This window comes from Pungitius pungitius, chromosome 5 (assembly GCF_949316345.1).
Source record: "Pungitius pungitius chromosome 5, fPunPun2.1, whole genome shotgun sequence".
Classification (NCBI taxonomy): Eukaryota; Metazoa; Chordata; class Actinopteri; order Perciformes; family Gasterosteidae; genus Pungitius; species Pungitius pungitius.
The window spans coordinates 3,885,951-3,912,031 of record NC_084904.1 but is presented as its reverse complement, the minus strand read 5'-3'; the positions used below and the strand labels follow the sequence as shown (position 1 = coordinate 3,912,031).

The following is a 26,081-nucleotide window of genomic DNA, read 5'->3' as shown; positions in this document are numbered from 1 at the left end:
ATCAACAGAGCCCGGGCCCCCCCTGACTGACTCTGACTCCCATGCTCTTTCATCACTGTGTCACTTGCACTTGCACTATGTCGTCTTTATTGTACTGTCTTCATGCACCTTCCGCCAAGACAATTTCCATGTATGTACAACATATTATGGCATTAAACGTTTCCTGATTCCTGATTCCTGATGTTGTGCAGGAAGGTGTTGTCTCTGTAATGTTAGCAGTGAGGGGAAGTTGACTGTCGAGTGGTACAATGATGATACTGTTCATATGGGGTTAGTTATTCCAGCTGAAACCTGTTTGTTCTTGTGGCACACCCAAACATGTAAACACCTTGATGCGTATCTATGATTTATTTCCATATTTGTTGGATATAATGTAAAGCATAGAGTAGTTATGATGAGATTGAGATTATGGAAGAGACATATTCAAATGTTACATAAATAGGGTTTGACGTGTAGAATAAATGCAACAAATATGTATCGTTCCTTTGACATTTTACATCATTTGTAGATATGCATTCTATTATCAGCCTGACATATACAAGACACATGCCTTGATGAAGTGAAAGTATAATATTGGATCGATTAGAAGTAAAAGAATAGCAGCAAACTTTAATAAAAAAAAAATTAAGGGAGGTACAAAGACTAGAAATGTTAAGGTGTTGAATAAAGAAAAATATACTATGAAATTTGAGTTGTTACAATTTGTTTTATTAAATGAAATCAAATGTTCCCCCTAAATATCAGTAAATATAAATACATTTCACACAGATATTCAGTAAATCATAATTAATTTCCATCACAGAATTGGTAAATGCTAATCCATTTAATCAATTAACTAAGTATATCTAAATTACTTTTGTTCAGATAATTAGCAAATGTAATACAAATCAATTTTGTAAGCAACACTCATTCAAAAGAAATAGATCTAATTTATTACATTTTCATCATGTGACTTTGTTGCCATCATTTCTTCGAGTAACCATTTTTGGGGGTTTTGGAGTGAAGGACATCACAATAATGAACAAACCCAACACACAACATTGCTGTCATTATTCTCTGTGTTTAAGATGAGATAAAATAAGACTATCCTCTATCAGTCCAGCAGAGGGGAAAGTGACATGATTACAACAGCAAAAGGGAAAGTGCACACAAATACAATAACCGCAGCTTTCAGCTGGAATGACTAGAAATAAACATATCACATGTGCAAATGTGGATGCAAAACCACTTCCATCCTTATACATCACATGACACAGGGCGTGGTGGTGGTGTTGCACATTGTATGCAGACAAAAAATATAGACAAACACAGAGCTCTCCATGGTCATATTGTATAATTTCACAGTATATAGGCTGGGTCTGTGAGAGGGATCAGGTTTGAGTTTAATCAAAGGTCTCCAGATCAATAACAGAAATCGGCAAATGGAAAGTAACTGTCAGATTCCTGTCAGTATAAATAGAGCTGAGGTTTCCCTTCAGTGTGTTGGCTGTAATGCATCGCCAACTGCAATTTAAAATACTCGTATGAATAAAATATTTTATCTATACATATATTAATCGTGACAATTGGGACATGTGCATACTGTTTTGATAAAAAAGTCTAGTTAAGATAACCGTGTGGTCAAAATAAAGTGTGTGGGTAAGAACTGCAATGAGAGATTGCGTAAAGCTGGATGTGTGTTTGTATTGTGGCAGAGTGGTTTCAGACATTTGTTTAATGAGTTATAGATAGTTTAGTGCACATTGTGTCTTAAGTTCCAGTATTAGTGTGTAATAAACTCTTCACCTTTTAAAAAATGTCCATCCTTTTTTTAATTATATTAAATCAGTGGTTGTAATCCCATCACTTATTTAATACAGAACAAAAGCATCTTCAATAACTTCTTTGCATTACCAACTTTGTGTTGATGTAAAAAGTACAGGAATCCTCAGAACTACGACCACATCTTCATGAAAAGCTACGGTGAAACAGAGAGTAGAGTCTGCTGGTCCACCCTCAGAGGACGACGCTTCCTTCCTGTTACTTTTACAGCTGAAAAGGGGAGTCTTCTTATAAGTGAGCACATCATAACAGACAGTTAAATAGACCTTAGTCGCAGACAGAGGAACTAAGTCCTCTCTTAGCTGCATCCTGTGGACCCCTGGGGAGAGTGTGACTTGTGTGTGAAACGCTGAAGTGGAAGTTGAGAAGTGTCTCCCTTAACTTCAAACAGGAAACATGTGTATGGGGCCAGTGCACAAAATAGAAACTGCCTGTGATGTGGATCCACCACTTCTGGCCTACACTGAAATATCACATCTGCAATCAGATGACCAAATCGTTTTGTACAGACATCATGTGTCCCAGACTTCCTCTAATGCCATCATGAGGTTTTATTTGGGGTCATGAGGTTTGCCATGGTCCCCTGAGGATAAATCAGAACGACATTGGTGACTCTCTAAGTAACCCTACAGCAGAATAAGGGTGTTCTGAGCAGGTGTTATGTACAAAGCATCTTGTGAAAAAAGAATCTCAATTTGGGTATACCATGAAGCTGACATTGCCCCATGAAAATAACGTTTTAATAAGCTGGAGAGGATGAGAAAAATGTATTGTTAGCTTGACAACAAACAAATAAACAAAAAGCTGCATTAAAAAACAAGTTGTAAAACTTGGAATATCGTCGCGCTTGCTTACAAACGCAGCGGCTCAGAGGGAGAGCGTGAACACGCTGGAGGAGACCAGCAGGAGTAGGAGGACGCTGGGACCGGTCGGTGTGGCACTGTTACACAAGTTGCCTTCACAGCAGGCCATGACACCTGTACAAACGACGCTGGTCTGGCAGCCCTTGGTGACCACGTTATAACCTGCAAAGGGGAAATGGTGCATATGGGAGTGAGGGATGTGGAGAATCTGAAATAAAAGTTGATGGGCCATTTCTAACGGTGTCTGAAAACTCTGTAGAATCTGCCCTCGTGTCGCTGAGCTGAGGGACGCTGGAGGCTGTTGGGATTACCCGCCCTTTAATGGTGTTTTTTGGTTGTTGTTAATGTTAAATAAAAGTTCATTTTTTTCGATGGGTGTTTTATTGTGTGTGCTTTTCAAAAATGACACAAATGGTTGTGCACAGAAACCTGCACAGAACTTTCAGCTTCCCACAGGGAGCTGTTAGCCACATTGTGCATCTGCGATATCAGCTGGAGGAGTGTGACAGGAGGACTCACCGTCTACTCTGAGAGAAAAACAACGGTTGAAGACGAAAGGACAAGATGTGGTGTCCGTGCAGGATCTCGGGTCGGTGGCTGTGCACGTGTAGCATCTTAATCCGCATGCTGCGCAGAGACACACAACACATCACCACGCATAGACACACGATTCATTTTCAATAGGTGCGCAGGGAGAAGGGGAAGGGGAAGTAAACGTCTTGTCGGGCCGCTGAAGCCAGCCAGCAAGATGTCGAACTATTATTTTACCTACACACACCACTTTAGTTTCAGGCTTTGTAATGAAGCTGGTGATTTCGGGAGCAGGACCACGGCTCCAAACTTGCCTTTTCTAGCACCCGTAAATACCGCCCCCCCCCCTCTTCGCTTCCCGTTGACGCATTCCAAACTATCCCAACCCATTGTCTCGTCCTTTTCTCCCCCCGTCCTTTCTCCCTTTCTTCGAAGGGTCCCGAAGGGGTTTGCCGTGCCACGGACCCCATCCGACCGCCAGACGGATCAACTAACAAATCCTTTCACTCACGTCTCGCCAATAAACTTGTTAAACATTTCAGTTGGTGGCATTGCTAGTGGAGTAGCATTTTATAAAGACAGCATTTCTCTCTTCCTTTACAATATTAAGTGAATGCACAAAGGAAAGTGTTCTTACCTGCAGACAGAGTCATACACAGAATCAGAGCTCCGTGAAGCTGCATCGTGGGCGCTGAGGAAGGCTGAGGCCAAGTGAGGGGGGGGGGGGGACTGAAGCGAAGCCCTCCGCTTTCGGCACCAACTTTTTTTCCCGTCGTCATTCAGAACTTGGACATTTGCATTTTCCTCACATTGCTTCCTCCCAAGTGAACTGAATAATGTCACCCCTGAAATGGTGTCATTAAAAAAAGAAAATATTATTTGTCTTTGTCTTTAAAGAGGCACTTTCACTTCCTTCTTGTGGTTCTCAAAATATATGCTAAAAAAGGCTGAAAAAATATGCCCTTCCGAAATAGAGATGAAATATAACAGCAGTTTGACGCAAAGCGACTTTTCTTGCAGTCAACCTCTTACCAGCCTATCAGACGGTGTAAAGATGATTTAGCCATCAGTCATCAGGCTGGTTATGTATTTTCATTGTTTGATATTTTGATCATCTGATAAATGCTATTTCATAACTGTAATACAATGACCATTTATTAAATCATTATCAGTTTTTTAACAATGGCATTAACAACATTGTAATAGTTTTCTTCTCCGTGGGGGACCGTTTATTGGGTTTTGAAAGACTAGAAGTAAAAACGTTTTGAAACCAACACAGATTGTCTGCAACTCCGTTTTATTATTCACAATTGTTGTTTCTGAAAACCTCTCCTGCTCTGATTGGCTGACGTGAGCCGCGTCGCTTCCGCGCCCACGTGACGTCAGCACATGCGACGCTATGTTTGGGGAACCACCGCCCACTGCGTTGCTTCCCTTCGCGTGTGTACGGATTTCTGCACACGTTTCCAAGATGTTTCTAATGTGAGAGAAAACGAAAACATGCCAAAGTCCGCCAAGAAGTCCTGCGCCTCTCAGACCTCCATCAGCAGGTACTTCGGAGGTCACAGCAGCAGCGGCGGGGCCTCCGTCCACCGGAGTCCTGCCCCGCGCCATCTTTCGAGAGGCAAGGTGAGGCGCGCTCCATCGGCCCGTTCTCGACTTCTACACCCACCCACGCACGCTGAGGCGCGCTCCCGCGAAGTCCGTCAGGCTTTTGTTCTGTCCAACTGTCAACCCCCCGACGTTTTGAGCCCTTTTTAGCTTTAGATGTGAAGGAATTACCCACAGTGCATTGCAGGTACACACGGGGTAACCGGTGGAAGCATTTAGAGGTAAAGGAAAAAGGTAAACAAAGAGGGCAGCACGTGTGTGTTCACAGCCTGTGATGGTACATTAACACAGAAACATTGAGGAAACAAAACCCGCACATAGGATAAACTGTTTATCCAACATTTCATTCTGTCATTCGAATGTTGTGACAAGTATATAACCTCTTTGTAAAGAAAGAGCCGTATAAAATAAATACCCACAGTTGTATATCATTGTAGTGTGATATGTTGCAGCGGAGGGCTGTCCCATTCATATTTACACCATTTCAAGCCCTTCCAGCCTGTCACTTTTCATTGTGCCCGGTGGCTTTAGTAAGTCCTTGAAGGTTCAGGATTAAAGGCCTTAGTGGGGACACTGGGATTGGGCCATCGAGTACATGCTCAGGACACATAAAATTCACTTAATGCCGATGAACCAACCTCATCTCCTTTTGTCCTGCAGAAGAAACTTTCCCCCGATCTTGGAGATTTAGGACTGTCAACAAAACGAGCCAAGCTTTGTGTCCAGGATGAGCAGGCGGAGGATTTGGACTGCGAGGCGGCATCCCGCCAGATCACTAAAGGTGACTGTGTGCCCCTCAAACACAAAACGCACTCAATCTTTCAGACATGTCGTCCCCACCCTCAGCCAGCCCAAGCTTTCTAAAAGCATCCCATTTCATCATGTGCAGTAATACATCCTGCTGTTGATGTAAAGTAGTTTGTAGCTGATTGTGATGAACTGGGATTGCTTAAACATTAAAAACAAGACGTTTTATCGAATCCGACACAACAACTGGTTTATCAGCCGGTTACACTTGACGTCTCATCACTCTCCAGAGACGCCATCGGGAAGCCGAGGGGCTGCTGGCCTCTGCCCCTCCACCTTGGAGAAGCTGAAAGGCTTCACCTGCTCGTCCGAGGCCGGTCCGGCTCAGAGGGAGGAGCCGATGGCGGATGGTGCCAGTATCCGTACGACGTGTGACAGCAGTGGCGGCACTCGTCCTCCCGGAGACGGAGCGGATCAACGCAGCAATACAAACGCCTTTCAACAGCCAGAGGAGGAACTTGACGATGATGAGGAGGAGGAGGAGGAAGAGGAAGAGCGGGATGTCAAAGGAAAGGATACTTCAAAGATTTCTTCTGCAAAACAGGTACCCCTACCATTATATAGAGGGGTGCCCCTTTGTTTATCAAATTCAAGCCCTTACAGCCATATCAGTTTTATTTTCTATTTTGTGCCAGATCACAACAGAAGTCATTTAACGTCACCTTTCCTTTTGAACAGGTCCATACCGTGTTATTATATTAAACTAAATAAGTTGGTCTTTTATCTTATTCACTGCATGTCATTTTGGTCTTTACCTGGTCACGCGTTTACAATTCTCCTCTGCTCACACACATACACAAATACACACATACACAGACACGTAAGCGCACACTGACACAAAGACACTCTTATCTCTCTTACTTTGTTTTCTACCTGTTATTTTCGGTTTCAGGGGTTCTGCTTTTCTCAGTATGCAACGGCCGGAGGAGGAGGACGAGGACGGGAAAGAAGGGGTGCAGTGCTGAGTCCTCCGTCAGACTCCGGCACCCCCTCCAGACGCTCAAAGGGCGCCTACACTCCCCTGGAGCAGCAGGTCGTCCAGCTGAAGCAGCAGCATAAGGACGTCTTGCTGGCTGTGGAGTGTGGATACAAGTACAGGTTCTTTGGGGAGGATGCAGAGGTAATTAACTAAAGGACCTTCTGTGGAAGCGAGTCAACAGCATCAATCAAAAACATGTCGTCCGTGTTCTAGTGTTTCGAGTGGTGGATTGGTCCATCGGGAAATGTAGTCATTGCTGTTAAAAGAGACTGTTGATGCCATTATTTTGGTTATTCACTCTGTGTGTGTGTGTGTGTGTGAGAGAACAGATTGCAGCCAAGGAGCTGAATATCTTCTGTCACCTGGATCATAACTTCATGACGTGCAGTATCCCCACGCACCGTTTGTTTGTCCACGTCAGACGGCTGGTGTCTCACGGACACAAGGTCTGAAATACATCGCTCCTGTTCTTTGCACGTATTCAGAAGCTGTGAAGCGTGTCACTAATGTGGTACGTTTTTATCTTTTGGTTATTAGGTGGGTGTCGTTAAGCAGACTGAGACGTCAGCGATCAAGGCCTCGGGGGCCAATAGGAATGCTCTGTTCACTCGTCAGCTGAGCGCTCTCTACACCAAATCCACTCTGGTGGGAGAGGGTATCCTTCTGGCCCGTGTGTGTGTGTGTGTGTCCTCTGTGTTTTCCGTACCTGCATGTCAAAGGCCTTGACAGCTTGTTTGAGATGTGAACCCCATCTGCAGACGCGGCGATGTGGAGGAGGGGGGCTGTGGTGACGCAATGTCGGACCCTCCTGACAGCTTCCTGCTGTGTATCAGCGAGAACTGGGACAAAACGAAGAAGCAGCTCACAGTGGGGCTGGTGGTGAGTGTAATTCATGAAGGCATCGCCTCAGTTTCATTGTAGTTCATGTGAAAATAAAAGCAAGATCATATCTTGGTTTGTTTGCTGGCACGCAAGCATCGTTTTTTAAAATGTTTTATCTGTAATTTAGTATACATATTTTTTTACCTGAATATTTGAGTTGGTGTTTACATACATGATAGAAAATGCAAATAATACATGTTAAGGGTAGACATATCTTAAGATAGTGAAAATAAGTACAATGATAGTAATAATAGTGAATATAAGGAAATAGTTAAAAAAAATAATTTTTTAAACCAGTCCCAATTCAAAACTCTCAATAAAAGTGATCAGTTATTGTATGAATTGATTGCAACAATAAGATTCATGATTAGAAATTAATTTAAAAAAATACAACCACAAACATTTAAACACTTTTAACATGTTTTCTGTTCAACTAGAAAGTGTTATGCTGTGTGTGCGTTTTGGTGTAATTTGTAATATTACTACACACTCTGTAGTTAATGAGGTCCCACAATCTCATCTTTTGCACCTGATTATAACAAAATTCCCACTGTGAAACAATACAAAAGACGCTAGCATACATTGTGCTGTTATTTCCCTCTCCGTTTCACTTCTGACGTCTTTTAGAGTAATGTGAAGATGTTCTATCCCTTCCCTTGAAACCACTTGATTATTATACATATAAACCAGCCCGGATATGGAGCATTAAATACAAGTAATGTATGTAGCTGATTGTCAAGAAATAATTCTTCATTATTACAATTTCTCAACTATTTTGTTGCATACCAGCAGACGTTGTACTTCATCAACAGATCCAATATAAAACATCAAATTACTCACTTTTATATTTAAAAAAAGTATTATGTGAGAAATGTCAGTGTTTTATTTTATAAAAACAGAATTGAAATGATTAAATTTGGAAAAAGTTCTTCATGGCGTGCACTAGTTTGACGGCAGGTGTTTTTTGGTTTTAGGCGGTTCAGCCCAGCACAGGAGACGTGTTACTGGACTGCTTCCCTGATAGTCAGACTCGCTCTGAGCTGGAAAGTCGTGTCCTAAAGATTAACCCTGTGGAGGTCCTTGTGCCCTCTGACCTCTCAGAACAAACCCACAGACTCCTACAGAGCATCGCCAATGCCAGGTAATCTGCTGTCAGAGCACTAGGGGGCAGCCTGTGCACATCTACTCACTATAGGTGTGTGTTCACAGTGTTTCTTTGTCAGTTTAGTCTTTTATTTGGAGGGATTGAGTAAGGATTTGACCCCCACCCTCTCCTCCCCACCATCGCCCCCCCGCTCAAAACAACCGTCTTCCGGCAGGTTTGTTTTAAAGCCCCTAGACTGATGTGATGTGTTTATAGTGCAGGTTTAGTTATTTGAAAGATGATGAAGTTCATATCATCAGTCAAATGTTTAAACGTCTCAGTAAAAAATGAGGGTTCATTAAATGTGTCTTGTGGGCGAGGAGGACTGTCTACTGTTAATGAATGTTTTTTTGGTAGCTTAGAACTCGGAGCCAAATAAATGTAGTCCTTTTGCATTTTTCCAGTCAGATGGAGTAAATAGTTATGAAACATTTTTAGTGTTTAATATAAGTAATTGAAGGTTATGTTCATATTTCTTTCAAACCTGTCTTAAAGCAAAAGGTGAGTCTTCCTCTGAATATTAAAAAAGGTCTTCAATCATTCCTCCTTTTCATATTGAAATATTAAAATATCATTTAAAGAAAAATGTGATTCATTGGTGACAAAATCTTCAGTTCCTGTTCTGTGTAAAAGAATAATGATAATATAGGTCAGTCGCAGTTACTCAAATCAAGTGGATATCATATCCGGCGGAAGCGGGGAGGACGGCGAGTGGATTCGATTAGATGGTCAGATAAAGGGGAAGGATGCCTGCCACTCTCTCTTCTTTTTGTCCTCTGCTCCTTGCACATTCCTCATTACGTTGCTTTTTAAATTCTAGTTGCCCCTCCCTGCTCTCCCCTTCTCTGTTCGTTTTTAATTTCATTCTTCCTCAGCCGTTTGTGTTGAGTAATTGCAGCGAAGATGGACCTGTAAAGGCCAGCCCAATTATTGTGTCTGAACAGCGTCACGCTCATCAGAGACGAGGCTCCCGTCACATTGCTCGCCGTAGTACATGGCAACTGCGTCTGTTCAGCTCAGACCGAAAATTCTATTCACACGGGCTCGTTACGTATCACTACTGATGCCGACTTCCCAAGATTCTTTTCTAGGTGATTCATCTTTTTTGATCTCAATCATTCAGCAGACTCATAAGTCTAGAAATGCAAACATTATTCTGATTCAAAGATACGCGTTGACACCACAGTGATATCCCTGCAACCCAATTTAAAAATGCAGAAGAAAGAGCCACGCAGGTGAGCATTTAAAACGTTTACCTCCGTGCCTCTGAGGGACGGGACCCCCTGGCAACGAGGTGTGTGTGTGTGTGTCCATTGTAATGAGCCCCTCGGTGCCCCATCGGTTGCTCTACTCATCCACAGCCTTGAGTCATTAGTCAGGATCAGAGCAGTGACGGGAATTAAAGCCACAGACGCTGTCGACACGAATGGCGTCGCTTTTCCAAAGATTTGAAGTCAGTGACTGACGTTCTTAAAATCACACACGCACACACAACAGTTCATGTCTTTAGGTGTGTGCGTGTGTGTGAACGACCGTTAAAACAGAAACCTTCTGTGCTTTGTAGCATTAGTTGCTTACCGTGCGCCCTCATATTGAGGTCGACATTAACCTCGGGTTGGCAACGTCTTCCACTTAACCTTTAATCTTCTTGATTGATTATAGCCATCACAGTGCTGTGAGCATTGGCGGAGGGGGGGGGGGGTTTGCTCCCCGGCTGTAGGTGCTCTCTCCTGACGAAGTGCTAGTCACCAAACATTAGCTTGTCATTGTTAGCACGCTGGCTTGCTGACGCTATCAATTTTCTTGAAAAGTACAATCCCACGGGGTTGCTCTCTTTGCCGTTGACTCTTCTGCTACTCTGCAACCCCCCCCCCCCCCCCCCACCCCCCCGGATCAATAGCAGCAACCGTCTCTGTTCTGGTAAACCTCACAATGCGGCTGAATCGACTGGTTAAGGGATTAATAGTCTCATTCGAGCCGCTGGCCCAATATCCGCTCTATTGATCACGTTTATATGCTGTCATTCTGGACGGAAGTGAGCGACGATGATTCCTCTGTGTGTTTGTGTGTGTCAGGATTAGGAAATGGAAGAAAGAAATATGCTCCAGAGCCACGTGTTTGCCCCGGTTGCCTTGGCAACAACCGAGCGGACAAAGCAAACAAGTCCTTGAAAGCAGCTGCGAGTGAAAGGAGCAAAAGGGAGATTGTGTGTGCGTGTGTGTGTCTGTGCGTGTGCGTGTGGGGGGGCGGCCGGAACACAGCAGTGTTTTCTCCCAGTCAGGAAAAACGATCAGATATGGGACGTTGTGTGTGTGTGTGTCCACGCAGTCCTGAGCGCCACCATCAATGCTGTCACGTTGTTCCCTCTCCAGCGCTCAGGCCGATGACCGAGTGCGAGTGGAGAGGAGGGACAGCGCTCAGTTCCAGTTTGCGTCTGCGATGAACACCGCCACCGAGTTCTTCTGCCACGCCCCGGAGAAAGGTGTGTTGCTCTATGTGCCTCTCTGGCTCCCAATCTTTTTCTGCCAGTTTCCCTTCAGTGACTCTCACACGCTGGGATGGAGACGTGTGAGGTGTGGTGCCAGTGACTCCCCAGTGTGGTTTGTTTGTGAGGAAATGCGGGTCGTGAATGTGGGTCTGTGTCCTCCAGGCTCCCGCTCTCTGTCGAGTGTAGCGTCCTTGGAGAGCCCAGTGATCTGCTGTCTGGGTCCGCTCATCCAGTACCTCCAAGAATTCAACTTGGAAAGAGTTCTGAGGGTGGAAAGGTACACACACACACACACACACACACACTCACACACCAAGCAAGACAGGCTGCGAGGGTTCTCCTGTCAATGAGATCCCGGGTAGATTTGAAGCGATGAGACAATTAATTGTTAGAGACAAAAATATCTATTTTGATCATTTATTCAACAACAAAAACGGTGAAGAAATGTGTTCAGAGTTGCAATTTATTTTAAGTGAAGTTGCAGTGAATTGAAACCAAATAAAAAATAATCGTTACTGGCAGCCCCAATCCTTGGATATCACAGGTTTCTATATTTACCACATAAAGTGAAGCATTTTGAGGTGAACTCAACATTTACAGACCCCGTTTTCTTTCCCAGAACAACTTTGACTTCAGTTTAAAAAATACATTTTCATTATTTAATTTGTTCAAATCCTCCTGATCGATACATCCATCAGAGTTCTGCAGCTGTATTGTGATGTGATGCTGTGGTCGTGTGCAGCTCATTCCGACGTCTGTCTTGTGAGTCGGAGGGAATGGACCTCAGCGCCGCCACCCTCAGGAACCTGGAGATCCTCAACAATCAGGTGACAGTCATGGCAACGGGGCTAAACAGATGCATCTGTATAGCAAAAAAAACGTATCGGTCCGCTGAGATGCTAGCGTACTTACCATCTCTCAGGGATTTCTCTGCCCGAAATCAGCGGCCTGCTGCGGCGGAAGATGTCCGAGTGGAGTTTGGTAGGATAGATGTTTCTGTTCCTGTTTATAAAATGAAGCCCCAGGAGTGGACAGACATGCTTCATCCTCTATTTCAGCAAGCTTTTAGCACAAACACGTTGACAGGCGTAATTTGGCTTGCCGCGCACACAGTCACCTTCCCAGAGCAAATGCGTCAGGGCTACCCGGATTGTGTCGGCGCGTCGTTTTTGCCGTTGCGGCTGACCAGCGGACTGTGAAATAATTTAATGGATGAGTTGATCCGTCATTGCTCAGATCCCAAGAAAATGCTCAGTGACGAGTCGGGGCTCGCGTGGGCGACAGGCTCAAAGGTTCAGCACGACCCGGCTGCTGCCGCGGCACGTTTGTCACGCGCCGCGTTCAGACTCAGACGTTCAAACCGCCTCCCCTTGGCTCCCTGTGGCCTTCGTCACCTCGCTCACCTCTAACCTTCGTTGCATCATCGGTTTAAAGAGACGAAAAAGTCTTCCCCTTGGATAAATCGCTGTGTTTTGTGTGCGTTGTTTGGATGGCAGACAGATGGCGGCGTGAGGGGCAGCCTGCTGTGGGTGCTGGACCACACTCGCACTCCGTTCGGGAGGAGGCTGATGAGGAAGTGGGTGAGTCGGCCCCTCACAGACCCGCGGTGAGTACATGACACCCTCTGACCTCTGATGCATACCCAACCACTCACCGTCCACTTTATTAGGTACACCTTGCTTGTTAAAGTTTGGACCCCCTTTGCCTTAATAACTGCCTTAATTCTACGTGGCATACTTTCAACAAGCTGTTTGAAACATTCTTCAGAGGTTTTGGTCCATATTGACATGATTGTCATGTTCAAGAAACCAGTTTGACGTCAGTAGATGGTACACCGTGGTCACAAAGGGATGGACATGGTCAGCGACAATACCGCGGCTCATTTGGTGCTAAGGGTCTGGGACGATAAATCGAGACTCAACAGACCAGGCAACGTGGTGGTTTGAGTTACTGTCGCCTTTCTATCGTCTCCAACAAGTCTGCCCATTCTCCTCTGACCTCTCACATCAAACAGGGCATTTCCGTTCACACACCTTCCGCTCACTGGATGTGTTGGGACCGTGCTCTGTAAACCCTAGAGATGGTTGTGTGTGAGATTCCCAGTAGATCAGCAGTGTGTGACGTACTCGGACCAGCCCGTCTGGCACCAACAACCACGCCACGTTCAAAGTCACTTAAATCCCCCAAACAAAAGACTTGTTTTCAGAAAAATACAATAACGATAGAGACCTGAATGTTGGCGTGAATGCCATTTGACTAGTCAGATACTGCAGCTGTTATTGCAGCATCCCTCCACGGTGGTAACAGTGGTAACCGAGAAATCTTCTTTTTAATTGAACGGGTCTATATATTTTTTTCAATCTACCTACAATCTACAATTTACCTGAGAAGGACGTAAAGCACAGGATCATATCATCTGTCGCTGTTATTATTTCATATGACAGTTTAAATACCTTGTCAAAACCTGAAAGCAGATCACATGATAATTCACGGGGTATGACTTTAATTCTGAAGCAGAAAGGGTGCAATGCAGCGGCCATAATGTGAAAACATCATTTCTTTACGCAGCAATTGTCACTCTTTTTCAGAAACCCTTCAGGGTGAAAAAAGCATGTATAAGATGTACCTTCGGAAATAAAAATGCTGAAAGTGACTCGCAGCAGCAATTTTACAAACAGTACCAACACTTATATTATTGCTGTAGTCTTCCAGCACTCCTCTCTGCAGCGTTATTGTATTATCCATATATTGAGTGTGTGTGTGTGTGTGTGTGTGTGGTCCTCTTCCTCCCACAGTACAGCGATCATAGCTGTGGATCGGGCACTGCTCTCAAATTCTACTGATAATTGCTCTGCAGAATTTCATCGTCATATAAAACCCAGATTACACGCAGGCCCATTAATGCCAACAGACGCGGTGCAGCAGCACAGGGCGCACACACACACACACACACACACACGTAACAATTAATGATAGAGTGCGAGTTAGATGTTTGCTGTTGACACAAGTCAGTGGCTTTTGGATCCTCCCCATCAGCAGAAAGGATACCGTAAAAAATACAGGGATAAAAAAAAAAAATCACAAACTTCAGAGTTTCAGCATAATACAGAAAACATCGTAGTAGCTCCCTTCAAAAGCTGCTTGACTTCGAGTTGTTCAGGCGACCTCGGCACATCACATAAACCAATTTGACAGTTATTTGAGAACGCACAGCGCCTTTCAATCAACTCCCATTCAGCTCTCAGAAAAAGAAACATGTATTTTGTACTTCCACCTCTCCCATCAGTTTTCTGAATGTCTCTCTTTTCTTTGGTTCTTTTTTCTTTCATGAACCCCTCAGGTCTATCTTAGAGAGGCAAGATGCTGTGCAGGAGATCCTGGAGTCGAACTCGCTCACTTTAAATTCCGTCAATTCCCTGTTGTCGCATTTGCCCGACCTGGAAAGAGGCATCTGCAGCATTTACCACAGGAAGGTAAAAACACACTTTTGCCCCTTGGACGATAGCTTTCATTTTGTGTCCACATCCTCAGTCTTCTTTTTGTGGGGCTGGCAATCATTCAGTTATGATAACGCTTCTCTCACCATCCTAAACCCAGATCCTTTGGCGTAGTGACAGGTGGAATTTGCGAGGAAAAGAAATATATAAACTGCAACCAATTTGACAAGGGCATGTTGCCGTTTGCATAAAAATGAAAACCGAGACAATTTCCTCCAGTTCTCCCACTCGCTTTCTGTCTCTCAGTCTCTCCCCCTCTTCCTCTTACCGAGTGTTTCTTGATTAACAACAGGCAGCAGTTGCCTCTCTGGCACTTGCCTGATTGTCTAACACAATCTCATTTCCCATTGGACCCATTTTTGAAATGTCAAAACTATCCCCCATCCCACCTGTGTGTGTGTGTGTGTGTTACGGAGATGAGAGCGGTCCGATGGTCTGAGATCATGTTCAACTTTGTGACTCCTTCGTATCATGTTAAAAGAAAACAAATGTCACTGAATACACACACACACACACACACAGAGAGAGAGAGGGGGCCTTAATTGTCTTTTTGCCCATTTGTGGATGAATGTGCCTGTGTGTAATGGCCTGTGTCTCTACGGCTCCATTGACATGATGGGAGGAAGGGCACGCTCACAGTCTACGGTCGCTGTCTGTCTGCTCATAAAGGAGCATCACGAGGGCTGCTGGCATGGGGGAACATTTGGACAGCAGCATGTGATGAATGCCATAAACCAATGTCAGTGGGACTCTCATTAACCTTTCAAGTAAAGCCCTGCTAAGTAAAGCCAACACAGAGGTGCTTGAAACTTGCATTTTATTGCTAATCTCCAGCAATTAGCGACTCTTTTGGTTGCATAAGAAGTTTGATTGTATTGAAGTCTCTGGGAAATAGAGCCTAATTCTCACTTGTTTTTTTTCCCCCCTTTGTAAACATTCATTTACAGCCTCAATCTCTAATTTCACTTTGGTATGTTTTTTTTGCAGGTACTTTTGAATCTAACTGGTGTTTTTTTTTTTTGTCACCAGTGAAACATCACAGCGAAGTTCTGAGTAAACCCTGGATCTGTTTGTGTATGCGTCACGCAGTGAAGCAGTATTTATTTCCTCGGTGCTGTGTTGTGAAGTCGTGCGGACTCTGCTGCTGCTAACGAGGGGTGTCTCTCAGAGTTCTGGCTGTGATGGATGGTCGCTGTTTAAACTCGGCTGCCATGAGATTTAATGATCTAATCTAGGCAGTTTGCAGGAAACCCCGGCCGTCACCTTCTGATCAACTGCGGCTTTCCTTACCGCTCAACCGGCGGTTGTTCAACCCTTTCGCGCTTCATCAAATCATGTGCGCATCTTTGTGGGTTACAGTCTTCCACGCAGGAGTTTTACCTCATCAGCAGCGGCCTTTCCCGACTAGGGAGCGAACTGCAGGCGTTGCTCCCCGCCATCCAGTCACAGATCAGCTCTGCGCTCCTCCGAGGCCTCTTGTTGGAAGCTCCTGACCTGCTGGCTCCGGCCCACGGCTACCTTAAGGTGCTCGACGAAAGGGCCGCCAAGTGAGTACCCAAGAGCACCAGAGGGAGGATCCCAAAACGGTGCCTGCAAGTCAGACCTCGCCGGACACCTGTGTTGAGTGGTCATTATTGTTTATTCCTAAAGAATGTGGTCACTCAAGTCCTCATTTCATCATTTAAATTGTTTTGCTGTTCACACTTACTGTGGTCTGGCAGATATGTAGTGATATCTGAGATTATAATATAGATTTTTTGATCTGTTGATTGATCGTGGAGCATCTCAAACTAATGAAAAATGCCTGCAACAATTTGTCAAGTAATTCAAAACTCCAATATGTTCTATTGGCAATGATATACGACTTAGAAAGGCAGCAAATCAGCCAGTGTGTCTCCATTATAAAAACTACTCTCAATTTATTGACTTTCTTTCAACTATATTGTCATTATCTCAAAATAAAGAAATGGAAAACTTGCAGCAGTATATTTTGACTCTAACCTAAATCCTGAAGCTACCATGCTCGCTGGTAGCTTGGCTGTATCTCTAATGCTCATTTCTCTGCTGATGGAAACATTGGATTCTCTCTGACCTCTACAATGGATTCATTTGGATTCAATCGCTAATTTAATTCAGCACTGCTGGTGCGACAAATCTAGAAACAACTTTCAGAAAAACACACCACAATACCAATGAAATTAAGCCAAACAAGCGGTTTCTCCTGAACATGTCGAAGCTGTCCTGTATTGTGTGTCCGTCCCCTCTGTGTGTCCTACAATCTGTCACATTTGGACTCTGCGTTCTTGGGCAGGACTGGAAATAAGACGGAGCTGTTCTCCGACCTGTCGGGCTTCCCGGTGCTGCAGGAAAGACGGGAGCAGATGCAGGCCGTCGTCAGCCAGATCCAAGACCACCGCAAAGAAATCCGCCGCACGCTGAAGGCCCCGACGCTGGACTACGTCACCGTGTCTGGACAGGAGGTATCTGTGTGTGTGTGTGTGACAGGTGGGAGGAGATTGATGGCCTGATTCGGGTGGAGGAATGAGTCACAGCGATGGACTGATTGTCTGCGCGTGCTTTTCTTCTCTGTCGCTGTGTGTGTGTGTGTGTGTCAGTTCTAATCAAGAGTGACGCAGTGCTTTGTTCGTCGGCTCCCGTCTTATTCATCAAACTCTTCCTCATTCTCTTCCTCCCCCTGCCCTCAGTTTCTGATTGAGGTGAAGAACTCGCTGTCGTCCATTGTTCCACCCGACTGGGTCAAAATCAGCAGGTGAGTGCACGGTTGCAAGAGACGCGCACACCTCCAGGCAGCAAAGGCCAGCACACACAGTCACCTAAACGTTTATCCCCTTTCCTTAAATGATGTTATAGTGGCAGTAGCACTGACTAGAATGACCTCCATTGTGTTAAATACCATCTCTAACATGCTTTCTAGTGGTGCGAATGAGTGCAAAAACCCAGAAATGAGCCAGCGTTTTGGACCAGCCAATGGATTGTATGAATGGCTTTTTGGTCAAATGGCTGAAATAAGGCATGTAATTAACACAATCTTAAGATATATATTTTTTTAATCTGATTTACTATATATATATAATAGGTCTGTGAAAAAAACGTCTAGTTTTTAAAGGTTTTAAAAATATATATTTGCAAACAATTGACTAAATCACACTACAAAACGTCATCACGCAGAGAATAGCGTCTTCACAGCTTTGTATTTAAAAGGGTTTCGATGATATCAATATACTTATATCTGGTAGAAACGTCTACTTGGGCTCAAACATTAACTCATTATAGTTTAGTGGTCAAAGGTCACTGTGATTCAAAATACTTTTTTTTATGTTTTATGGGATAAAAGGATGCATTGAGTTTAGGATGGACATGGATGGAAGCATTATTCGGCAAGGTGTTTTTTCCGGGCAAAGCGGTGTCATCTGAGATTTATCTGCATCATTCGGAAGCGTCTTTTTTCACTGACTGGTGCTCTGATTGGTTGGCGGGTGTATGCCAAACTAAGGACACTAGTCTAAACTATACATAAATGTAAATTGATGATGGAACTAATCCTATAATGGTCGAAAGCTGCACTTTGGCAGTCCTCAACAGCACTCGCTCTCTTTCACTGTCCTCCTTAACCTTGTTTCATTTAGATGCAGCTGCTTCCATCGAAAAACTCTGATAAACCCACTTCGCCCCCAGCTGTGCAGCACCGGCGATGGAAAGACAGCTATGATTTTCAGAAAGTGCCGGTCTAGAACTAGCTCCTGACGGTGTTTTGTGAGAATACTACAGGATCCTTTAAATCTTCAGGAAGTGATCTATCTAACAAAACTAAAAAGAAATGTTGATACAAGCATAGTCACACATGGACAAGCTAGAGACAGAAAGGAGCAGTTAGTGTTGGGGCGTGTTGTATGTACGTAAACTCACCGTCCACCTCATTGGGTACACCTGTTCAATTGCTTGTTAACACAAATTGCTAATCAGCCAGTCACATGACCGCAACTCAATGCATTTAGGTATGTATACGGGGTCAAGACAACTTTCTCTCCTGGGATTTTTTACGCACAACCTCTATCGGTCTAAACAGAATGGTCCCAAAAAGAGAAAATACCTTGAAGAAGATGGGCTACAGCAGCGCAAATTGGACAATAGAAGATGTAAAACGTTGTCTGGTCTGATGAGTCTTGATATCAGCTGCGACATTCAGATGGTCGGGTCAGAATGTGGCGTAAACAACATGAATGCATGGTCCATGCTGCCTTGGATCTGCTCAGGCTGCTGGTGGTGTAATGGTGTGGGGGATATTTTTCCTGGCACCTTTTGGCCCCTTAGTGAAAAGTGAGCATCGTTTAAATGCTGCAGTGTACCGGAGTATTGTTCATAACCACAGTGTACCATCTTCGGATGGCTGCTTCCAGCAGGATAATGCACCACGTCACAACGCTCATATCATCTCAAACTGGTGTCTTGAACATGACGATGAGTTCACTTGTACCTAAATAGCCTCCAGTCACCACATCTCAACCCGATAGAGCACCTTTGGGATGTGATGGGACGGGAGATCAGTTGCAGTGACGCTATCTTGTCAATATGGACCAAAACCTCCAAGGAGTGTTGCTAACACTTTGTTGAAAGCAATGCTACGAATTAAGGCAGCACTGAAGGCAAAGTTGTACCTGACAAACTGGACAGTGAGCGTTTGTATTCACTTCCTCCACATCTTCCCCCTCTCCTCTGCAGCACCAAGGCCGTCAGCAGGTATCACTCTCCATTCCTGGCGGAGCGCTACAAGAAGCTGCTGCAGCTCAGAGAGCAGCTGCTGCTGGACTGCCAGAGGGAGTGGACCAATTTTCTGGAGTATGACTGACACACACACATACACATACACACACCTGATCAGATAGTCTAATGGAAAAACTGCTAGAAACACGTCAGAGAGAAGGCCGCTCGTGTCTCAGCTCTGCCCGTCTGTATCGGTCGAGTCGTCGGCTCAGGACAGTACGCACGTACCGTGATTTACACAAAATCTCTTACCTCTCTCTCTCATATTCCACAGTCAGTTTGGGGAGCACTATCACGCCATGAAAAGGGCTATTAGTCACCTAGCAACCATGGACTGTCTCTTTTCATTGGCTGAGGTGGCGAAACAAGGGGACTATTGCAGGTGATGTCCTCTCACGATAACCGTAAATATTGGTGTGTGTGTGTGTGTGAGAGAGAGAGAGAGAGAGAGAGAGTGTGATATATGTGTGTGGGTGTCCTGTGTCGTGTCCTATAGTCTCAGACAGGCTGTGTGTGGGAGTGTGCACCGGGCTCAGCAATGTGCTCAGCCAAAACGCCAACATCTCTCCCACACTCACACGCGCACACACACACACACACTCCCCCTCTCTGTTACACTCACCCCCCCCTGTTATACTGTCCATTTTGTTGTTACAGCTTCACATCCATCCACAACTTGTTCCCTGTGCTTTTTGCAGCTCCTCTTTACCTGACGATCTCCTGTTTGCTATTGCTCTCCTCAAGTTTCCACTTCTCTTGCGTGTAAATATGTAGATTGCCGGTTAGCTAAGCATGAATACCGAGAGAATGGAGGAACAGCTGGTCTGGCTGTGTCCGAAGCTGTGAAGAGTAAAAAGAACATGTTGTAGTTTAATGAGGGGGTCACAGTATTTCTTGGCCCGGGAGCAGACTATGTTTATATCTTGTTGCCAGGGAGTTATTGTGGCATCTAACTCCCTTCAAAAAGTCAATAAGGGGATTTAATTTGTTTAAGGAAAGCAAACATCCACCGTTTTTGTCTGTTGATTCAGTATATTAATGTAGAGCCTGGCCAATTAGACCAATATTATTGTCCAATATCAATTTATGTTGGCAGATATGCAAAATTTAATAGCAGTAAATAGCATCACACATTTTACTGTTTATTCATTTTTATTTTAGGTGTTAACATAACATTTAGTCTGATTTGCATTATACTTTGAATAAAGTAATTGATATAGTGCTGCAATTTTATTTGATCATTTACTTTATATTATTTTGAATACAGGTAAAGAAATGCAATATTGGATTCTAAATAACAGTAAATAAAAGAAAATGATGAACACATTGCATCATACTTGGGTGGGAGTCAGTTCAGTTTGGTGTCAGTTTGAGTGGTAATGCCTTCTTCTAGAGTGTGTTTGTCTTCAAGCGATTGTGTACGATTGTTGTGTACTTACTGATTGTATTGTCTGTATCCAGGCCAGAGGTGTGTGAAGGTCAGCGTCAGATTATGATCCGGGGTGGGAGACACCCTGCCATCGCCTTACTGATGGGAGAGCACCACCAGTATGTGCCCAACCACACCGACCTACAGGTACGCACACACACACACACACACACACACACACACACACACACACACACACACAGCTACTCATTTGTAACAGCACTCGCACACATAAATACACACACACCATGCACACACTTCCTTGCTCTGTGCGTGAGTGGGGTTTGGTTAATTTTGCAACAGAAGCACAAGCCAATGGGAAAAGAAGCCAAGCTTTCAATCCACCCACCTCCTCAGCTGTGCAGGACAGCATGCAAATATCTTATTCTGCCTCTCTCATCGCCTTCTGTCTTTGTCACTGTTATTCTCCTCTCCTCTCTCACAGGGTGATGGCAGGAGAACTATGATAATCACTGGTCCTAATATGGGGGGTAAGAGCTCCTACATCCGCCAGGTGGCCCTAATCTGTGTTATGGCTCAGATGGGCTCTTATGTCCCGGCCTCTGAGGCCTCCCTGGGCATGCTGGATGGCATTTATACCAGGTATGACCAACTAAATACATACTTTTTTTATTTGAAGGTGTTTTATTCAGGATTGTGAGAATTTTGATTGCCTCTCAACAAGGCGGCCCCTGAGCCTGAACGGTGCTCGCAGCACTGACGGTATGAACCGTGGCGGAAGCTAGCCGCGTTTAGCTGATGGGGGAGCAGGAGGGTGGGTGCTACACCTCTACGAGAAAGCAGTCGATGTCGGCTGTAACAGAGCGGCGCCGTGAACAAGTTGTCGGGGCACACACACACAGAGGGAGAGCGACTTCATTCCACTATTATTTTTACCTTCCAAACGCCCTGGATATCTTATATTATATTGCATATATTGCTTCTTTTGATGTGGCCATTACACTGATGACCTACTAATGCTGCATCCTTGATGAAAGGACTCAAAGAATGTCTTCATCTGTAATGAAACAGTGAATAAAGAAGTACTCCTGGTAAAGGAATACAGATACATAGAATGAATATCAGAATTAAAGCAAAATCAACATACAAATCACACAATGCAATTTCATTTAAAAGGGTTTCAGAATCTCTGACATTATTCAAAATGATTGCACTGATTGGTGACCCTAGTGGTATAAATTTCATACAATGGATATAACCTGGTAAAGAGATTGGCGGCTTTATTTTTCATCATTGAGCGACTTATAGGACTATTCTCTATAGCCTTTTATTATAAAATAATCTAAGGAAGGAACAGAGGTATGTGAACAGGTGGATTCTTTGACTTGTGGGATATATTGTTTTTAAACTTCCAGGTGCTGTCTTAATCTTGTTTCAAACATTTTTAGTAAAGATAATTTAGAAACAAATTCCACCAGGATTTCTTCTGCAGCACTTGTTGTAATTTCTCTCTACATTTAATAATAACACGAACACCCACAGAGCACACGGTCAACAGACTATTTTCTTCCGAAGGAATTCTCTTTCTCTTAGTTTTAACTGCACAAGTTGGCTGAGAAGATTTGATTATTTTTGTAATTTGACGAACTGACACTCAACTGGGAATCCTCTAGCTTGTGAATTGGCATCAACAGTGTGGCTAACACGGACACACAAGATGAATCAAATCATTTGGTTCAGCTGCATAGAAAGGGGGATCCAATTTGTCTTGATGACACCCATGTCCATGTCTGTGTTTATTCTTCCTGGAAAGCCATCAAAAATGACAGAGATCGGTTGATGAGAACCATCAATACATCACACCATTCATGTAAAAGCAACAAAACCAGCTACACCGTTTCTTGCTTTTCAGTCATGAACATTCAAGAATCGACACTTTTTCACCTTCAAATAGAAGAGAAGGATAGTGTCCATGACAACACTGATGGAGCACAACACACCTTTGCCGCTGCAGATCATTTCACATTGGTCCAGCTACACATAAGGACTGTTTCTACTGTTCCATCCTGGTGCTGTACAGCTTTCTGTGTTGGAGGAACCCTCAGACAATGAGGCTTTGTTTTACGAAGATACCCCCCCCCCCCCCCCCCATCCCTCACACTGGTGGTTATTCACATCATGATGAGAGCAGCAGTGCACTCTGCATGTCGTTTTCAGCCCTGACTACATATTATTGTAGAACACAGGCCAATATGCTGTATGGTCTCCGTTATTCTGCCTCTGCTGCACTCTGTGATTAGACTAATTGCTTACAGATGTGTGTAATTGTCTTTTTTTTTGGTTTGCTTTAAGCATACGCTTATGTATTAACCCAGTGGGTGCCAGTGTATTGTGTCTGGACACAATACAAAAGACCGGCTTGGTTGAGTGTCAGCCGCATAGCTATGGTAGGAGAAGCCATGTGAGTGGATGGCAGAGCTCAGAGTTGGAGAAGAGGGGACCCAGGACTGAGCCCTGGGGGACCCCCGTGGCGGGAGGACGAGGTTCAGACACAGATCCTTTCCGAGTTACTGAGGATGTGCGGCCGTTGAGGTAGGATAAGAGAAGGGAGAGGGCAGAACTGGAGACACCCAGTTCCTCAAGGGAGGAAATAAGGACCTGGTGGTTCATAGTGTCAAATGCAGCAGTCAAAAAGGATAAGGACAGGTGAGAGAGAGGCTGCTTTGGCAGTGTGGAGTGGATGAGAGACAGGCCTGTAGGTGTTATCTTCAGACAAATTGAGCTTTCTTCAGGAGAGGCTTTATTTTTGTTTCAGAGAGTTGGGAAAACGGGCAGTTGACAGGGAAGTGTTGATCAGATGGGTGAGAAAAGGAGGGAGGTCAGGAGGAGAAGTTAAGTGGACAGATGTAAGGAACTGATCATCCACACTTTGCGATGTGTCAATAATAGTTCTGTTCTAACGGAGGATGTATTATAGCCCCATGTCACCAAGGTGCCCCAACTGTTTTTTAAGAAAACAGAAATTGTTAAAAAGGACTTTGAATTAGTAGTAATTGCTCAAAATTCCCACTGAGGTGTTGAGCGTAGTAGACGCAGCGCTAGGAATTGCTTCATCTTGTTGTGTGTTTATGAGCGCGAGGGGAGACCGACATGGAGTGAGAGCCTGTGAGTGGAATAAACATACCCTGTGGGTTTGGAGGTAATGAGATGATGCGTAGGTGTCTAATGGGATATCCTGTCGGAATTGATCCAGATGATTAATTGACAATGAAGGGAATAATCTTGAGATTGGGTTAAAGCAGCGTGCCGCTCCACTCAGTTGTTTCATTTTAATGCCTATTCCTCCACGTTAGTGCATTTATTTTTGAACAAATATGCCATGCAGTTATTTGAACTCAATTCAGTGTGTGTTTGTTTTGTTACAGACCTCTGCGTAGTAGACCTAGTGTGTGTGTGTGTGTTGCAGATGGATACATACGTGTATGTGCAGGTCTGCGGCTGCTGCTGTGTTTTTTTGTTTTGTTTTTTGTCAGCATTGAACCCTGAAGGTTATAGAGCACATTCTTCCATCCCTTCATGGTTGTTATGGAAACAGCAAAGGAACGCTGAATGTACAACAGCGTTTTTGAAAAGTACCTTTAGTCGACCATGGACTCGTAGCAGTGTTTGTGCCGTGTTTTACTCAAATCTTCCACAAGCTCTCCTCCGCTCAGAATACTTTTCTTCTATTTTTTTATTTTGGGGCCTACAAATGGGGCTAATGCCCAGAAATACCTCCCATGTATTGGGGCCTTAGGGCCCCCCATCATCAACTACATTGGCGTGAAAGATGTCAAGCAACTCGGCTACGAAGGACGCTTGAATGATGTTTAAAAAGGCGCTAGACACGCTGGAGGACATACATTGTTGTTGCCGCAGCTTCCGTCTCTTTCCATACTCTCAATAAAAAAAACAACGCAGCAGGTTGAGAGGGGGTGAAAAGCGTTTTTCCCTTAAAAGCTTATTTTAGTATGTTAGTTGTCATCAGAGAGACCAGAGGAAACTTCTTTCTTCATTTTACGGACTGTCTTTTTTTCAATATGAGGATATGTCATTAGCTACTAATAGTAAAAAGAAATAAAGCCATGGGGCATCTGAGAGCAACAAGTGAACCAAGAGTTCCAGGAAAACGTTTGAAATGCAGCTACTCGTTTTTCCTGGAGAGGTGTGAGCCGGGCGATGATGAATGATTCTATTTTCGGTGTTGGATTATTTGGCGGGAACGAGGAAGGACATGCAGAGCAGCGGGACACCCAGCTGGTGGAGTGTGTCTGTGTTTTTGCTGTACGTCCTCTTATCGGTGTTGTGAAGGACGCTCGTTATTTTCCACTGATTCTGCCTGGCCTTCCTGCCGTGCAATATAAATCTGAAATGCATAATTCCCCCAGAGCCTTAGCATACATGCGCTCGCTCAAACTATAAATTGGCTAATGAAATGCAGCGGCATGTCTGCCACACACCCCGTTCTTATGTGGCGTGTGGCGTCACCGTGGTAACGCGTGAGCTGGGGGGCTCCTGTCGGCGGGTCATTGATGCCATGCCGCTACGTTGAAGGACAATCGGAGTGGGAAAAAGACAGATTTAGAGGTGAGAAAAGGGCGACCTGCGGGGGGGGGGGATCTGTGGTCCAGCTGGAGACCTTTTATCGCTCCGTCAGCCCGTATCAGGGCTTTCAAACGGGCTGTGAGGCTCGCAGAGAATACAACGTGTCCTCATTGTGTCTCTGTAATCAGTAATGTCTATTGGTGCAGGCTCCACGGGGGGGCGACATCAATATTGTTAAAGGTAGTCTCGTTCCACTTTTTGATTTTCTGTCACCATAGTCACACATTTTTCATTGATGAGTTTGATAGACATAAAATAACATGTGGAAGTCTGCATGAGTTCTGTTTGTGAGGACATGGATGCACACTGGATAAAGAATTGATTGGGATGTGAGTTTTGCCAAATAATTATTTTATTTTTTTATTTTTTTCAATATTCTTTTCAATCTGCTATGCTTTCTGAATGAATGAATGTAATTCTGATTCATGGGGAAAAAAGGGAAACCCATTTAACCTCAAACGGCAAGAAAAATTGGTAAGCAGAGTTTCACAAGTAATGGAAACCACTTCAAAAGAGAGCAATCTTTAGGTCAGAAAAAATGGATAAGATAATGAATATAAACTTTCAATCAAACCCTGAACACACCATTTCCGAAAAACGAGAATGATTGTGCAATCTGAACCCTCTCAGACCTCTGACCTG

The 26,081-nt window shown here is 44.3% G+C and overlaps 2 protein-coding genes across 3 annotated transcripts in view; one reads left to right on the top strand and one right to left on the bottom strand.

The window, feature by feature from the left end:
• Positions 1-504: 504 nt before the first annotated feature.
• LOC119225580 (lymphocyte antigen 6G-like) lies at positions 505-3,951 on the bottom strand. The gene is made up of 3 exons (XM_037483545.2): positions 3,853-3,951; positions 3,204-3,311; positions 505-2,846 (listed from the first exon to the last, which is right to left on the bottom strand). Exons 1-3 carry the CDS (start codon positions 3,896-3,898, stop codon positions 2,689-2,691), a joined length of 312 nt encoding a protein of 103 aa, XP_037339442.1. The 5' UTR covers positions 3,899-3,951; the 3' UTR covers positions 505-2,688.
• A 567-nt stretch (positions 3,952-4,518) lies between these two features.
• Positions 4,519-26,081, top strand: part of msh3 (mutS homolog 3 (E. coli)) — a 30,739-nt gene continuing 9,176 nt past the window's right edge. Inside the window, exons 1-20 of one of the 2 annotated variants that reach the window (XM_037481582.2) lie at positions 4,521-4,844; positions 5,487-5,607; positions 5,864-6,177; positions 6,526-6,753; positions 6,942-7,058; positions 7,150-7,267; positions 7,352-7,491; positions 8,469-8,635; positions 11,011-11,120; positions 11,289-11,403; positions 11,869-11,953; positions 12,623-12,732; positions 14,467-14,599; positions 15,983-16,170; positions 16,935-17,103; positions 17,329-17,393; positions 19,364-19,480; positions 19,680-19,787; positions 20,867-20,981; positions 21,280-21,437. In XM_037481582.2, coding sequence (XP_037337479.2) covers positions 4,605-4,844; positions 5,487-5,607; positions 5,864-6,177; positions 6,526-6,753; positions 6,942-7,058; positions 7,150-7,267; positions 7,352-7,491; positions 8,469-8,635; positions 11,011-11,120; positions 11,289-11,403; positions 11,869-11,953; positions 12,623-12,732; positions 14,467-14,599; positions 15,983-16,170; positions 16,935-17,103; positions 17,329-17,393; positions 19,364-19,480; positions 19,680-19,787; positions 20,867-20,981; positions 21,280-21,437 — 2,918 coding nt within the window. In that variant the 5' untranslated portion in view covers positions 4,521-4,604. Of the gene's footprint in view, positions 4,845-5,486; positions 5,608-5,863; positions 6,178-6,525; positions 6,754-6,941; positions 7,059-7,149; positions 7,268-7,351; positions 7,492-8,468; positions 8,636-11,010; positions 11,121-11,288; positions 11,404-11,868; positions 11,954-12,622; positions 12,733-14,466; positions 14,600-15,982; positions 16,171-16,934; positions 17,104-17,328; positions 17,394-19,363; positions 19,481-19,679; positions 19,788-20,866; positions 20,982-21,279; positions 21,438-26,081 lie in introns of both variants that reach the window. The other variant, XM_037481583.2, reaches the window with a different exon arrangement.